Below are 16,057 nucleotides of genomic sequence, written 5' to 3' on the forward strand. Positions count from 1 at the left end.
TGGAGATGACTAGCTTAACTATGATTTTTTTTGCTTACCGTTTACTTCATGCTACACCCAGACGGGGCTCTTTAAAATGTGATAACGTATCAAAAGGTTAGGGTAGGGTTACTTTAACTAGATTACTTTCAATGACTTTTTGGATTACTCCAATACCAAATATGCTAATCAAAGACAAAAGAAACTAAATATGAATAAAATGACTCAATTTTGTGCAGGCTTGGGGAGTAACGGAATCCATGGAACGGCAAAAATGATGTTGGCAAGCTGTTTGGTTTTATTTTTATTTTGTTTCTGTCGCATTTTATGTTAGTTTTGCCGGAGATCAAAGAGATCAAAGCCAGGAGCGAAAGCTTACCACGTGTTGTGAGTCATCATTTTATTCATATTGTTAGGTTTAAGTCCCCAACATTTATGATAAAACGCTCTGAAATAAAAATACGACAGAGAATCTGATCAGTTTATATATCTTGCAAGGAGAGCGATCGAAGAGATTGTATAGCGCCAATCTCCCAAATCACTCTTTCAATCTTCGATCTCTCTCCTCTTTTTATTAGGGTTCGCCCTATCGTACATAAGTCTCAACTTCTCTAAAGGGAAGGGTTCTATCTAACTGGTTGAGACCGCATTCTAACTGTTGCTACGCAGAGTTAATTAATCTTCTTTCGCACGCCTTGCTTTCCGCCCGATGATCACAGCTGGTTTCTGTTTGGACACCTCCTTTCTTCTTTCAAGGCTTTCGGTGAAAAACAACTTGAGTTATTGCATGCATAAAAGGAAAATTATTACACAGATTATTGCACCCATTGGTATGTGAGATAAAGAGACAGTACAAAAAAAAAACAACTCATGGCTTTGAACAGCTTACGGGTTGAAAACTCTTCAAAAAGGGCTGAGAACACTTATAACATATTAATGTCAACTGTAGGATAAATATATGTATATAATTCCAACACATATTTAGTTTCTTTTGTCTTTTGTTAGCATATTTGGTATTGGAGTAATCCAAAAGTAATTGAAAGTAATCCAGTTAAAGTAACCCTACCCAACCCTGCATATCAATCATGGACATTTATTCTGGGCCATGCAAAAAATTAAGGTAGTGTTTCCCAGTTTTGAAAGAACTTCCTGCAACTGAAAATGAAGGCTACAGGGTACCGCCATTTCGTCTCAAAAATATTTATCCACGTTCAGATCCACAAATACACATATTCGCGAATTATGCAAGATGTAAATCATATCTTAATAAATTCATAAATCGTATTTGTAAACCATATATGTAAATCGCGTATATAAGCGGACCTGAAATGTGAAGTATGCGGTTATGTTTAGGAATCTGCAAAATACAAGATTCACATTGCATTTCTTCTATTAATAATATTGGAGGAATTGGAAAATTAGAAGGATTTTATACATTTGACCAGGGTTGGGTAGGGTTACTTTAACTGGATTACTTTCAATTACTTTTGGATTACTCCAATACCAAATTGACTTTGACCATAAGGAATTTTGTACGATCAAATTACATTTAATGCAAAAGATATTCAACTGGCTGAGCTGTGGGGAAGGTCATTGCAACCTTGCGTAGAATGAAGTTTACAGAAACCACGGGAACTGGGACAAGGGATGATACGATAATCAGCACATCCGACGACGGAGAGGGGCCCTGATGACGGGGGACGGCAGGCGATGTTTGGAGAACAGATCCCTGATGACGTGGAAACGCTCGGGAATGTTTTGACCATTTCAGACATCGAGGCGAGGGGGCGTTCCTGGCCCGCCCATGGGAGGAGCCGGCACACCAGCTGGCGGAGAGACGTGGGTCGAGAGAAGATCGAGGGAGAACGAGAGAGAAGGCTCGACGAAGACTCCAGCGACAATAATTCGGCTAATTCGATGGAGTTCACTTAGTTTATTTCTTAACAGTATCAAAAGTCCTTAAAAGTGCTTGAAGTTTGCCATGAATAAGGTGTAAGAACCCTGTCTATTCCTCCCCATCTTCTTCTAATGATTCCTCTTCCACTTCCTCTTCTGAATCAGAGTTGTATTGTGGAACATCAGGAAAAAAAATCAGCTCTAGAACCTAGTCATAGTCATAAGGCACACAGTCATGGCATCAGGAAATAATTATAACCCTTTTGTCTATATCTGTTCCTGTCTTGTACATTTAGCCCACATGTGTCAAACAGTCGGCCCGCGGGCCGAAACAGGCCCGCCGAAGATTTTAATCCGGCCCGGTAGACAACACTGAGCGGAGCGCAAGAGAAAAATGAGCTGTAGTTTAAATAGCAAAGCATCTGTAGTAGTATTTCTCTCTTTCTCTCCATTTGCCTCTCTCATTTTTTTCATTCTTTCTCTTTCTTGCTCTTTTTCTCTTTCCTTCTCACACTCTCTTTCACTCTTTTTCTTCTCTCTCGTTCTATCATTTTTTTCCTCTATTGTTTTCTTTCTCTGTCTTGCTCTCTTTGTTTTTCTCTTTCTCTCTAGCTTTCTCTCTCTTTTTTCTCTTTCCTTCTCACTCTCTGTCTCTCTCTTTTTTTATATTTCTCTGTTTTGCTCTTCCCTTCTTTTTTTCTCACTTTATCTCACTCTCCTTCACTCTCTTTCTAATGCTCACTCTTGTTCTCTCTTTTTCTAATTCTTTTGATCTTTCTCTGTCTTTCTCACTTTCTTTCTTTAATTTTCTTTCTCTCTTTTCTCTATATGTGTTTCTCCTTTTTTCTCACTTTCTCTCTATTGTGTTCTCTCTCTGTATTTCACTTTTTCTCCATTTTTCTGTCTCTCCCACCTTCTCTCTCTCTTACACTCTCTCCCATGTTTTCTCTCTCTTTATCTTTCTCTCTTTCCTTTTCCCTCTTCTTTCCCTCTCTCCCATTCTCTCTTTCTTTTTCTTAAAACTATTAGTCGGGCACCAGTGAGATTTTTCTTTTTAGAATAGAATAGAATAGAATATGCCTTTATTGTCATTGTCACAACATGGATCTGTGGCCCCCAGCTCAATTGAGTTTGACACCCCTGATTTAGCCTATACTACTTCTTTATCTAACACTGAAACACACAGACGCGTCTTTTTTACCAGAAGGCAACAAGGAAGGTAAAAATGTATTTTCCCCTCTTTTAACTACCAAGAGACGCTAAATAATTCACATTCTCCATCAAAAAAGGTTGATTCTCTCTTCCCGGTAAACACAGTTTTTATTCCTCTCCTTCAAGAGCCCTCTCCTCTTGACGAAACCCCCAACCCCCTTCCTTCCCCCTCTGTAGGACAGCCTACACAAGACCACTGTGGTTTAGTGATATGGGAGTTCCGTCTCTTTTTAGAGAGCCGGGTCTTTCGGCTCCCAAACGGTTTATTGTGCTGCTGGAATTGTCTTTATTGTTTTAATTTACCTAGTTTAAGGTAGAGAGAGAGAGAGAGAGAGGTAAAAATACAAAGAGAAATAAAGTGAGACGGAAAAAGAGATAAAGAAATGGATGGAAAGAAATAAAGAAAAAGATTAAAAAAGAGAGGGAGAATAGGAGAAAGAAAAAATGGAAAGAGAAAAGAAATAGAGAAAGGGAGAAGGGTGGAGTTAAAAGTGAGGGAAAGATATTTATAGAGAGAAAAGAAGGGAGAAAGATAGAGTTAAAAGTGAGGAAAAGACATTAATAGAAAGAAAAGCAAAAAAGAGAGCGAGAGAGAGAGAGAAAATGAGAAACAGACACCGAGAAAGACAGAGAGAGAGGTAAATAGACAAAGAGAAATAAAGTGATATGGAGAAAGAGATGGAAAGAAATAAAGAAAAAGAGAGGGAGAAGAGGAGAAATATATAAATGGAAAGAGAAAATAGATAGAGAAAGGGAGAAAGATGGAGTTAAAAGTGAGGGAAAAACATATATAGAGAGAAAGAAAAGCAAAAAAGAGAGAGAGAATGAGAAACAGACAACGAGAAAGAGAGAGAGAAAAAATAGAGAGAAAAGGGAGAAACAAAGCAAGAGAGACAGAGAAAGAGGTAAAAAGACAAAGAGAAATAAAGTGAGATGGAGAAAGAGATGGAAAGAAATAAAGAAGAGACTGAAAAAAGAGGGAGAATAGGAGAAATAAATAAATGGAAAGAGTGAAAATAGATAGAAAGATAGAGTTAAAAGTGAGGGAAAGACATATATAGAGAGAAAAGAAAAGCAAAAGAGAGAGCGAGAGAGAGAAAATGAGAAACAGAGACAACGAGAAAGACAGAGAGAGAGAAAAAATAGAGAGAAAAGGGAGAAACAAAGCAAGAGAGACACACGGAGAGAGAGAGAGGTAAAAAGACAAAGAGAAATAAAGTGAGATGGAGAAAGAGATGAAAAGAAATAGAGAAAAAGATTGAAAAAGTGAGGGAGAATAGGATAAATAAATAAATGGAAAGAGAGAAAAGAGATAGAGAAAGGGAGAAATATAGTTAAAAGTGAGGGAAAGACATAAATAGAGAGAAAGAAGGGAGAAAGATAGAGTTAAAAGTGAAGGAAAGACATAGAGAGAAAGAGAGAGAGAAAATAAGAAACAGAGAGACAACGAGAAAGAGAGAGAGAGAAAAAAAAATAGAGAGAAAAGGGAGAAACAAAGCAAGAGAGACACACAGAGAGAGAGAGAGAGGTAAAAAGACAAAGAAATAAAGTGAGATGGAGAAAGAGATGAAAAGAAATAGAGAAAAAGATTGAAAAAGTGAGGGAGAATAGGATAAATAAATAAATGGAAAGAGAGAAAAGAGATAGAGAAAGGGAGAATTATAGTTAAAAGTGAGGGAAAGACATAGAGAGAAAGAAGGGAGAAAGATAGAGTTAAAAGTGAAGGAAAGACATAGAGAGAAAGAGAGAGAGAAAATAAGAAACAGAGAGACAACGAGAAAGAGAGAGAGAGAAAAAAAATAGAGAGAAAGGGGGAAACAAAGCAAGAGAGACAGAGAGAGAGAGGGGGGGGTAAAAAGACAAAGAGAAATAAAGTGAAATGGAGAAAGAGATGGAAAGAAATAAAAAGATTGAAAAAGAGGGAAGTACAAAAAGAGATAGAGGGCAAGAAAGCGAAAAAGGAGTGAGAAAAAGATAAAACCAGATAGAGATAAAAAGGGATAAAGAAAAAGAGCAAAAGAATGAGAGAGAGAGAAAGAAAGAGAGTCTCGAACAGACTCAGCTTCATTTTGACGGAATCCCCGCCCATAAAGAAGTTTCGTTCGCGAACGACCCATCACCATCCTCTCGGACAGCCTTTCCACCAGATCACCGTCGTACCATCCCGCGTTTCACCGGATCCTCGCACAAACAACACCCCCGAAGCCAGCGTCTCTCCCCGGCTATGTTGAGGCAGCGGCGCCACCTTTAGCACCATTTTCTTTTCCACTCCGTCTTCTCTTTCCTGATGATGAACAACACGGCGGCGGCTTCCTGCCGCTTCGCCCATTACTTCGTCGTTTGTGGATTGGATCCCGACACGGGCCTCGAACCAGACGATGGAGCAGGTAGCACAAACTCGCGAATTCTCAACGATAAAATGGCGATTTGAGATTGTTTGAGGGGGGAAATGTGGTCGTCTTTATCGTCGTTGTTTACAATATGTCAGACAGCGGCACAGCCCCTCCGCTCCCATTTCGCCATCCATTATTTTCCTTGATAAATACAATTCAGTGCTCTGCGCACACGTTTAATCAGACTGTAGAGTCTACAGCAGGGGTGTCAGACTCATTTTAACTCGGGGGCCACACGATAGAACGAACATACTCTCAGGGGCCGGATTATTAAACAGAAAGAAAAAGAGAGATGAAGAAATAAGAGAAAGTGGGAGAGAAAAGGAGAAAGGGCGGGACAAAGGAAGAAAAAGAGGGAGAGAGCGTGAGAAACAGAAGATAAAAAGTCGTGAGAGAGGGGGAAAAGAAAGGGAGAGGAAGAAAGAAATCCAAAGAGAAATAGAAAGACAGAAGGAGAGAAAAGAGAAAGGAAAGCGCGAAGGGTATGAAGAAAGAGAAAGAGAGAAAAGGAAAAAAGGAAGTTAGAGCAAAAGAAGATAAAAAGACAGAGAGAGAAAGAAACAAAGAGCAACAAAGGAAGAGAAAAAGAGAGACACAGATAGTGAAAGAGACGGAGTTGGAGAAAAGGGGTGGATGAGAGAGAGAGAAAGAAATACAAGTACTGTACAGGGCACCTGGCAACATCTCATTAGCTGCACCGCTTATCCTCAGTAGGGTCGCGGGGGTGCTGGAGCCCATCCCAGCAATCATCGGGCAGTGGGCAGGGGACACCCTGAACTGGTTGCCAGCCAGTCACAGGGCACACAGGGACAGACAATTCGCTTGCTCATTCACATCTAGGGACAATTTGGACCGGCCAATCCACCTGAAATGCATCTCTTTGGAATGTGGGAGGAAACCCACGCAAGCACGGGGAGAACATACAAACTCCGCACAGTAAGTCCGGTAGCTGGATTTGAACCCACACAGGAGGTTCCCAAGACCTGAGAACTGTGCTGCACACGCGCTAACCACTGCTCCGCCGTGCTGACATATTTCAACCTGGAGCTTGTTTTTCTCTTGCGCTTCTCTGAGTGTTGTCTCGCGGGCCAGATTCAATCCCTTAGCGCACAGGTGTCAAACAGGCGGCCCGCGGGCCAGATCAGGAGCAGTTAATTTTGCTTGGAAAAGTCATTGGCCACCGTCTCACCACATTTTAACCATGATTTGTGTATTCTTTTTGGTTTCTTATTTTCCCTATACTGAGGTTTTCGAGGTTTTCCTTTCCATTATGTCAGTTTTAAATCAGGGGATGGTGTCGTAGTGGTCTGCTATAAAAATAAATGTGACTTGACTTGAGTATATATTCAAAAAAATTACAGTGTAATTTTGCTCATAACCCATTATTATCCATTATCTGCACCGCTTATCCTCAGTAGGGTCGCGGGGGTGGTGGAGTCCATCCCAGCTATCATCGGGCAGTGGGCAGGGGACACCCTGAACTGGTTACCAGCCAATTGCAGGGCACACAGGGACAGACAATTCGCTTGCTCATTCACATCTAGGGACAATTTGGACCGGCCAATTCACCTGACATGCATGTTTTTGGAATGCGGGAGGAAACCGGAGTGCCCGGAGGAAACCCACGCAAGCACTGGGAGAACATACAAACTCTGCACAGTAAGTCCGGTACCTGGATTTGAACCCTACAATGTAATTTTGCTCATTACCCATTATTATCCATTATCTGCACTGCTTACCCTCAGTAGGGCCGCGGGGGTGCTGGAGCCCAACCCAGCTATCTTTGGGCAGTGGGGAGGGGACACTCTGAACTGGTTGCCAGCCGCTCACAGGGCACACAGGGACAGACAATTCGCTCGCTCATTCACACCTAGAGACAATTTGGACCGGCCAATTAACCTGACATGCATGTTTTTGGAATGCGGGAGGAAACCGGAGTGCCCGGAAGAAACCCACGCAAGCACGGGGAGAACATACAAACTCTGCACAGTAAGTCCGGTACCTGGATTTGAACCCTACAATGTAATTTTGCTCATTACCCATTATTATCCATTATCTGCACCGCTTATCCTCAGTAGGGTCGCGGGGGTGCTGGAGCCCATCCCAGCTATCTTTGGGCAGTGGGGAGGGGACACTCTGAACTGGTTGCCAGCCGCTCACAGGGCACACAGGGACAGACAATTCGCTCGCTCATTCACACCTAGAGACAATTTGGACCGGCCAATTAACCTGACATGCATGTTTTTGGAATGCGGGAGGAAACCGGAGTGCCCGGAAGAAACCCACGCAAGCACGAGGAGAACATACAAACTCTGCACAGTAAGTCCGGTACCTGGATTTGAACCCTACAATGTAATTCTGCTCATTACCCATTATTATCCATTATCTGCACCGCTTATCCTCAGTAGGGTCGCGGGGGTGCTGGAGCCCATCCCAGCCATCTTTGGGCAGTGGGGAGGGGACACTCTGAACTGGTTGCCAGCCGCTCACAGGGCACACAGGGACAGACAATTCGCTCGCTCATTCACACCTAGGGACAATTTGGACCGGCTAATTAACCTGACATGCATGTTTTTGGAATGCGGGAGGAAACCGTAGTGCCCGGAAGAAACCCACGCAAGCACGGGGAGAACATGCAAACTCCACACAGGAGGTTCAATCTCATGACCTCATTGTGCCGCACACGCGCTTGCTTAAAACCCAATCAAAAAATAATCACTTAGTAATAGTAAGTAATTTTGAGATTGATTGTTTTGCCTTTTGGCACTCTGAAGAAATTCCTGTAAACAAAGTCTTTCTTTAAAGTGTTTTAGTGATTGACGTTTCCAAGATGTCTGATGGGTTTCCATGGCAATAACAATCTCAATGAGATATCTCTCATTTGTTGATGGGGCTAGTGGGGCTTTAGTGACAGGCAAGAGAGGTCATTTGTTGAAGCACTGACAAATTACGTAAGAAAAAAAATGACGTTTGGAAAAAATGTCACTTCCTTGTTTTCTTTGGGGAAAAAAAAACAATAGCCATCCCTTTCTTTCGAATATCTCCTCACCAAAAACGGACCAAAAACAAACAAAACAGGTTCAAAGGCGATCAAAATGACAAACTAGGCATTACTCAGATCAAACGGGCATGAACAGGGTTTCAACGAGGTTAAGCAATGGTCCTGCAACGGGCAGTCCCAAAAGGAGCATTTAAGTACTCCAAAAGCAATCAGTCCAATGTGTCTCAGCCGGTGTCAAGGGGCGGGGCCAGCTGGGCGCTATGACAACCGTGCAGGACATGACAGTTTTTGTCTCGCGGTTCGAGTTTCCTTCTGCACGCTGATCTCCAGTTCGAGTTGTACTGTATAGTGAAAGTCCGTTTCTTTTTAGCGAACCGGCTTTTTCGGCTCAACTCATTCAAGAGAGCCGGCTCTCCAACGGCTCACTTGCTTTGATGCATTATATTACGAATGATTATGTATACCCGATTACTTTTTTTTTTAACAAAGATTTACTACACTCCAAACTTTTCGTCAGGCAGATTTGCCATTGTTGTTTTGGTCGTTGTGTAGTGAAAGGAAGTCCGTCTTTTTTTAGAGAACCGGCTTTTTTGGCTCAACTCATTAAAAAGAGTCGGCCCTCAAACGGCTCACTTGCTTTGATGATTGATCTTACGAATTATGTTGTATAAAGAAGTAAAAAAAAAAAAAAGGAAGTATAAAAGGAGAAAACGAAAAAAGACATTTGTGGTGATCCCATTTAATCAGTATATTACCAACAATAATTTAATGCAGAAAATGAATTCATAATTTGAATAAGAAAATGTATTATTCTACTTAACTATATTTGCATGTATTTTTTCCTTCTACAGTGAACGTCCAAGCGACTTCATTTTTGAACTTTTTTTGATAATAAACCTCAATCATGTCGAGCAACTCAGTGTCTCGTAACAAAATGTTCATTAACAATATATATGATGGTAGGAAACACATGTACAATATAACATGTTAAACTACATGAATAAACATTTTTTTTGTATTTTGTAAGGCAAAAAACGACAGTTTGTAAGGGCATGGAGCACACTAAATTTTGGGGAGCCATAGATCTCTGTTGGGACCCATAGATTTTTGAGCATGCGAGTCCCCGGGACCCATCACTTTTCACAAGTCAAATGAACACTGCACACCCACATTTCTTCTACAATTACACTAGTGTGAGGCATCTCATCTTAGCAGGGATAGAGGAAATACTGCCTCTGGCTTAAATCTGCCAATGATTGTAGTTTTTTAACTAACTGGCGTGGCTTTTAATCCCTGGCTCCCTACTGAGAGGGTGACCGCTCTGCCGCCTTGGTGCTCTCGATCGCTGCCAATCTTCTTATGCAACAGTAGGCCATCTCCTCGCCACTGCAGCAAAAGCGGCAGCAGGATATTCTCCTTCAAGGGATTTCCTGCCCGCATGCATGAGATTTTTAAGCCTTAAGCTGCAACCAAGCAGGAGAATTAAATTCCGGATTTCAGACAAGTGTTAACGCTCCTAATTTGGAAAATGTTATGCAGTAATCCCTCGGTTATCACGGTTAATGGGGACCGAGACCACCCGCGAAAACTGAAAATCCTATAAAAATGCTTAAAAACGTATACAGGTATACAGGTATCCACTATTGTCTGCTGCTTCCACAAACACGTCTCACCTTTACTCCACTTCCCGTCAGCCCCTGTTGTTTTTGCCCCTTCATTTTGATTCGCCCGTGGAAAACATATCAGAATACGTCTCTAAACTAAATACATTACATAAATATACAGTTGCAAATACATATTATACATGGTTACACATATTTACAAACAAAGACGGTACACCGAGAGAGTTTTCAAAGCTTTAATAATAATATTATAACTTTCATCTCAAACCGTGCCTGTGAAGGGTAGCAAAACGCTACTAGCAACACGCTCGCAACACAGTAAACGGCTCTGTTGAAAAAACATACCGTTTGTAGTCATCTCGGTGAACCGTCCTCATCTTCTTCCTAATTACTGACATCATCAAAGTCGTCTTCCCCAGTATGGGAAAGAGACTATGTCATATAGACGTCGTCCCACGCTCCCTTATTCAAAAACACGCTAGCAACACACTCGCAAAGTAAAGTTTACGTGCAGTAGCTCTGTTTCCTTCTTTATCGGACTGCTCGATTGCATTTAGCTTGAAAGCTGCGTCATGTGCCTTTCTTTTTGCAATTTGCATGGTGAGGATATGTCTACGCTAATTTAATTTGTGCACAAGCTAAGAAGTTGCAGTCTTATTCGGGGCATATATTCCACCGGTCTAAATCTTACCTTGGCGCCCGTTAGAAAAATTACATAAATTGGCCGCATCACTGAATAAGCCGCAGGGTTGAACGTTTGGGAAAAAAGTAGTGGCTTATAGTCCGGAATTTACGGTACTTGCGTCGCGTCGCCGAGTACCTTCTTGATAAACTGAGCGCCACATAAGAAGGGGGTGAGGTGGGAGGAGTTAAAGGCGGGGGGGAGCGAAGTTGTAACTCACCATGACTAAGCATTGTGTCAGGGCCTCCCCTTCACAATAAGAGTGTCCACATCGTGTCTTCAATTGACATAAGCTCGCGCTCAATGGTGTCAAGTCAATAAATGCTTTTATTGAGAAGGCAAGGTATATTTTTTAGACCCGCGAAGCTCTGAACCCGCAAAAGTGGAACCGCGAACTAACGAGGTTCCACTGTATTTTCCTTCTAGGGATTTCCTGCCCGCATGAGATTTCTGCAACCAACCAGGAGAATTAAATTCTGGATGCCAGACAAGTGTTTACGCTCCTAATTTGGAAAATGCAATACTTTAAAAATAACTCTTAGCTAATACCTTTTATTGTGAAAACGTGTTCAGTGGTAACAAAAGCAAGTAGGCGTCGAAGGAAACAGGCTTGATTGTGCTTGAACTGCCTTCTGTCTTTTATTTTTAACTGAAGGTTTTAGCTTCACAATCGTCCATTTTCTGTTCAACAGGTTTGAGATCTGCCGAAATATTTGGTTCTTTTTTTTCAGTGTTAAAGCAACTTTGTTTGGGGTTATTATAAGGAGACATCTCAGTTGAAATTCTCTCTCTCTCTCTCTCTCTCTCTCTCTCTCTCTCTCTCTCTCTCTCTCTCTCTCTCTCTCTCTCTCTCTGTCCCTTTAACTCTCCGTGTCTCTCTTTTTCTCCTCCTTTGTTGCTCTTTGTCTCTTTCTCTCTCTGTGACTTTCTAACTTCTTTTGCTCTAACTTCATTTTTTTCCTTTTCTCTTCTCTCTCTCTCTTCCTACCCTTCGCGCTTTGTATTCTCTTTTCTCTCCTTCTGTCTTTCTATTTCTCTTTGGATTTCTTTCTTCGTCTCCCTTTCGTTTCCCCCTCTATCATGACTTTTTATCTTTTTCTTTTTCCCTCTCTTTTTCTTCCTTTGTCCCGCCCTCTCTCCTTTTCCCTCCCTCTTTCTCTTATTTCTTTATCTCTCTTTTTCTTTCTCTCTTGTCTATTAGTCCGGCCCCCGACAGAATGTTTGTTCTATCGTGTGGCCCCCGAGTTCAAATGAGTTTGACACCCCTGGTTGACATACTAACACAACAGAGATACCTTTCTACGGTTGAGGCATTTAAACTCAAAAATACATGCAGTACTTTGTGTGTTTATTTTAGTGCAGCTGTTTTTGTCTTCGAACTAAGGGTTACAAGTCAAGTCATTTTTATTTGTGACGCCCTTAATCACAAAGAGTCTCAAAGGGCTGCACAGGTTATTGCAAACCACAGACTATTATTACACCATCCCCTGATCTGGAACCAACATGAGGGCAAGGAAAAACTCAAATACCTCAACATGAGGAAAATGAAGAAACCTTGAAAAGGGATCGCACATGAGGATATCTCCCTTCCAGGATGACCAGGATGCAATGGATGATGCAATAACAAATAATACACAGATATTGTCAACAAAAAATATAGGTTATTCATATGCTATGGAATAGAAGTGTGTTTTAAGCTTAGATTTAAACATTTCCACTGAGGTTGCAGATCGGATCTCAGGGGGAAGAGCATTCCACTTACATCCTTTTTGTTTTTAGCTTCAGGCCCAATTTTCCATTTCGGTGCATCCTTGGTGAACAGTAATTGTTACGACATTTTTGCAAGATGATTTACAGCAAGCATAATGAGTGTTGATGCGGCAAAGCGCGATTGTGATGCAAGCTGATGCTTTACAATTATGTTAAAAGCGCTGACACTGATTCTGAAAGTTAGATCCCTAGTTCGGATGGAATATCCAAAAAGAGGAGACGTGATCACGTTTTATGACTCTCTTTGTCGGCAGCAATTAAGACATTGGGTTATTTATGAACAGGGTTGGGTAGGGTTACTTTAACTGGATCACTTTCGGATTACTCCAATACCAAATATGCTAATAAAAGACAAAAGAAACTTAATATGAATAAAATTATTATATTTTGTGTAGGCTTGGGGAGTAACGGAATACATGAAACGGCAAAAGTGATGTTGGCAAGCTGTTTGGATTTATTTTCATTTTGTTTCTGTGGCATTTGATGTTAGTTTTGCCGGAGATCAAAGAGATCAAAGCCAGGAGAGAAAGCTTACCACATGTTGTGAGTCATCATTTGATTCATATTTAGTTTCTTTTGTCTTTTATTAGCATATTTGGTATTGGAGTAATCCAAAAGTAATTGAAAGTAATCAAGTTAAAGTAACCCTACCCAACAGTACAGTTAGTCTTATACTAGCTGTGCACTGACTTGCAACTCACATTTCTTTAACATTGACCCAATAAAAGATTACATATAAGTCTTTGAAATGTGTCTTATATTCTAACTTGCTCTTTTTGTGTCTGTAATTTTGTATATTAAGTCAGCAATGTCATGCAATGTTCTCGTTTGCCCTAGACGCATTATTTTTGCTGGGGACGCATCGTGTCAAATCAACGTGCTTCCCTGGGACGCAACTTTTTTGACACAAAATTGTCATTATTACACGATTACATTTTTTTTTAAACAAAGATTTACCGCACTCCAAACTTTTCGTCGGGCAGATCCGCCATTGTTGTTTTGGTCTCGCGGTTCGAGTTTTCGTCTGCACGCCGATCTCCGGTTCGAGTTGTGTAGTGAAAGTCCGTTTCTTTTTAGAGAACCGGCTCTCAAACGGCTCACTTGCTTTGATGCATTATATTACGATTGATTATGTTGTATAAGGAATAAGAAAAAAAGGAAGTATAAAAGGAGAAAATGAAAAAAGACAGGTTTGTGGTTATCTCTTTTAATCAGTATATTACCAACAATAATTTAATGCAGAAAATTAATTAATAATTTGAATAACAAAATGTATTATTCTACTTAATTATATTTGCATGTATTTTTTTCCTTCTACAGTGAACGTCCAAGCGACTTCATTTTTGAACTTTTTTTTATAATAAACCTCATTCATGTCGAGCAACTCAGTATCTCACAACAAAATATTAATTAACAATATATATGATATGAGGAAACACATGTACAATATAACATGTTAAACTACATAAATAAACATGTTTGAAAAAAAAGATTTTTTTGTATTTTTTTAAGGAAAAATACGACAGTTTGTAAGGGCATGGAGCAAACAAAATTTTGGGGACCCATAGATCTCTGTTGGGACCCATAGATTTTTGAGCATGCGAGTCCCCGGGACCCATCACTTTTCACAGCTCAAATGAACACTGGTGAGATATCTATAACTGGCCTATTATTTTGTATTATTATTAATTTATAATCAGCATTTAAAAGTCCAAAAAAAACAACCAAATAAACATGCAAAATGTAAAAAAAAAAAAAAAGCTGCTGTCTGTTATCACGAGGCAAAATTAAAGAAAATCCTAAAGAAATGGTACTCTACACTTCTGAATTGTTTGTATTTTTGTTTAAAATGTTTGCGCAATTACTCTACAAATGAAATCATTAGAGAAATCTCCAAGCACCCAGGAACAATCTGCTGTTGTTGGCGCTTCAATGGCGTGCTGTGTGTTGTGCTGCCTAATCAAATTTCACATGACGCCGCCTGTTGGAATGCTAGCTAGAAGAGGCTTTTGCTTTATGCCCGATGACAGTCATGATGGGGGTTGGGGCGACATTAGCGACCAAAATGCACTCCCCCATTGCCAGGGTTGGGTAGGGTTTCCTTTACTGGATTACTCTCAATTACTTTTCGATTACTCCAATACCAAATATGCTAATAAAAGACAAAAGAAACTAAAAATGAATAAAATGACAACATTTTGTGCAGGCCTGGGGAGTAACGGAATACATGGAACGGCAAAAATGATGTTGGCAAGCTGTTTGGATTTATTTTCAGTTGGTTTCTGTCGCATTTGATGTTAGTTTTGCCGGAGATCAAAGAGATCAAAGCCAGGAGAGAAAGCTTACCACGTGTTGTGAGTCATCATTTTATTCATATTTAGATCCAGTTAAAGTAACCCTACCAAACCCTGCCCATTGCACATTTGGATTTCTTATCTCATCTCATTAGCTGTACCGCTTATCCTTGTTAGGGTCGCGGGGGGGCTGGAGCCCATCCCAACCATCTCCGGGCAGGGGACACCCTGAACTGGTTGCCAGCCAATCGCAGGGCACACAGAGACAGACAACTCACAATTTGGACCGGCCAATTCACCTGAAATGCATGTCTTTGGAATGTGGGAGGAAACCTGAGTGCCCGGAGGAAACCCATGCAAGCACAGGGAGAACATACAAACTCCGCACAGTAAGGCAGGTGGCTGGATTTGAACCCACGCAGAAGGTTCCCACGACCTCAGAACTGTGCCGCACACGCGCTAACCACTGCCCCGCCGTGCTGCCCTCATTTGAGATTTGTTTTTCTTAAATAAGTGAAAGCTAAATTTTGTTGAGTACCCCAAGAAAGTGGAGTCACTGCTAAGGCACCTGATGGAGTAGATGTTCATCAGGAGAGGTTGTTGTAGATGTGCACGCTCAGGAGTTTGACTAAGTAAACTCCCTCTATACAATCTCCAGGGATGATAAGTAGAGCTGGGTCTGTGCTTGCCCTCCTGAAGTCAATTATGACCAGGGTTGGGTAGGGTCACCACAGCTTTGAATTAACAGGTTGCATTTCAACAGCTGCTTCTATTTTAATCTCCTTCATTTTCTAAATGTGTCGCCCTCTGCTCAAGTGTTCATTCATTGGGAGTCATAGTACTTGTGCACCTGCTGTTCAGTCTAAAAAAGTCAAAACATTTAAAGCATAGTAAATGTCTGCGATGGCTACTAAAAATCCAATTTGCGACGATTGAAAACAACTGTTAAAAAGCAAGGCCAAGATCATTTTCAAAAGTTTTTCTCAATGAATGTGTTATCTAACTTGTAATCAGGGTTGGGTAGGGTTACTTTAACTTGATTACTTTCAATGACTTTTGGATTACTCCAATACCAAATATGCTAATAAAAGACAAAAGAAACTAAATATGAATAAAATGATGACTCACAACACGTGGTAAGCTTTCTCTCCTAGCTTTGATCTCTTGGATCTCCGGCAAAACTAACATAAAACGCGACAGAAACAAAA

The 16,057-nt window shown here is 40.8% G+C and overlaps 1 protein-coding gene across 1 annotated transcript in view; it reads left to right on the top strand.

Annotated features, from left to right (window-relative positions):
- Window positions 1-5,195: 5,195 nt before the first annotated feature.
- Window positions 5,196-16,057, top strand: part of LOC148362196 (DENN domain-containing protein 5B-like) — a 57,347-nt gene continuing 46,485 nt past the window's right edge. The window contains exon 1 of the mRNA XM_088339609.1: window positions 5,196-5,474. Coding sequence (XP_088195735.1) covers window positions 5,375-5,474 — 100 coding nt within the window. The 5' untranslated portion in view covers window positions 5,196-5,374. The remainder of the gene's footprint in view (window positions 5,475-16,057) is intronic.

This window comes from Urocampus carinirostris, chromosome 7 (genome assembly GCF_059441175.1).
Source record: "Urocampus carinirostris isolate Australia breed hairy pipefish chromosome 7, RoL_Ucar_1.0, whole genome shotgun sequence".
In the NCBI taxonomy this organism is placed as follows: Eukaryota; Metazoa; Chordata; class Actinopteri; order Syngnathiformes; family Syngnathidae; genus Urocampus; species Urocampus carinirostris.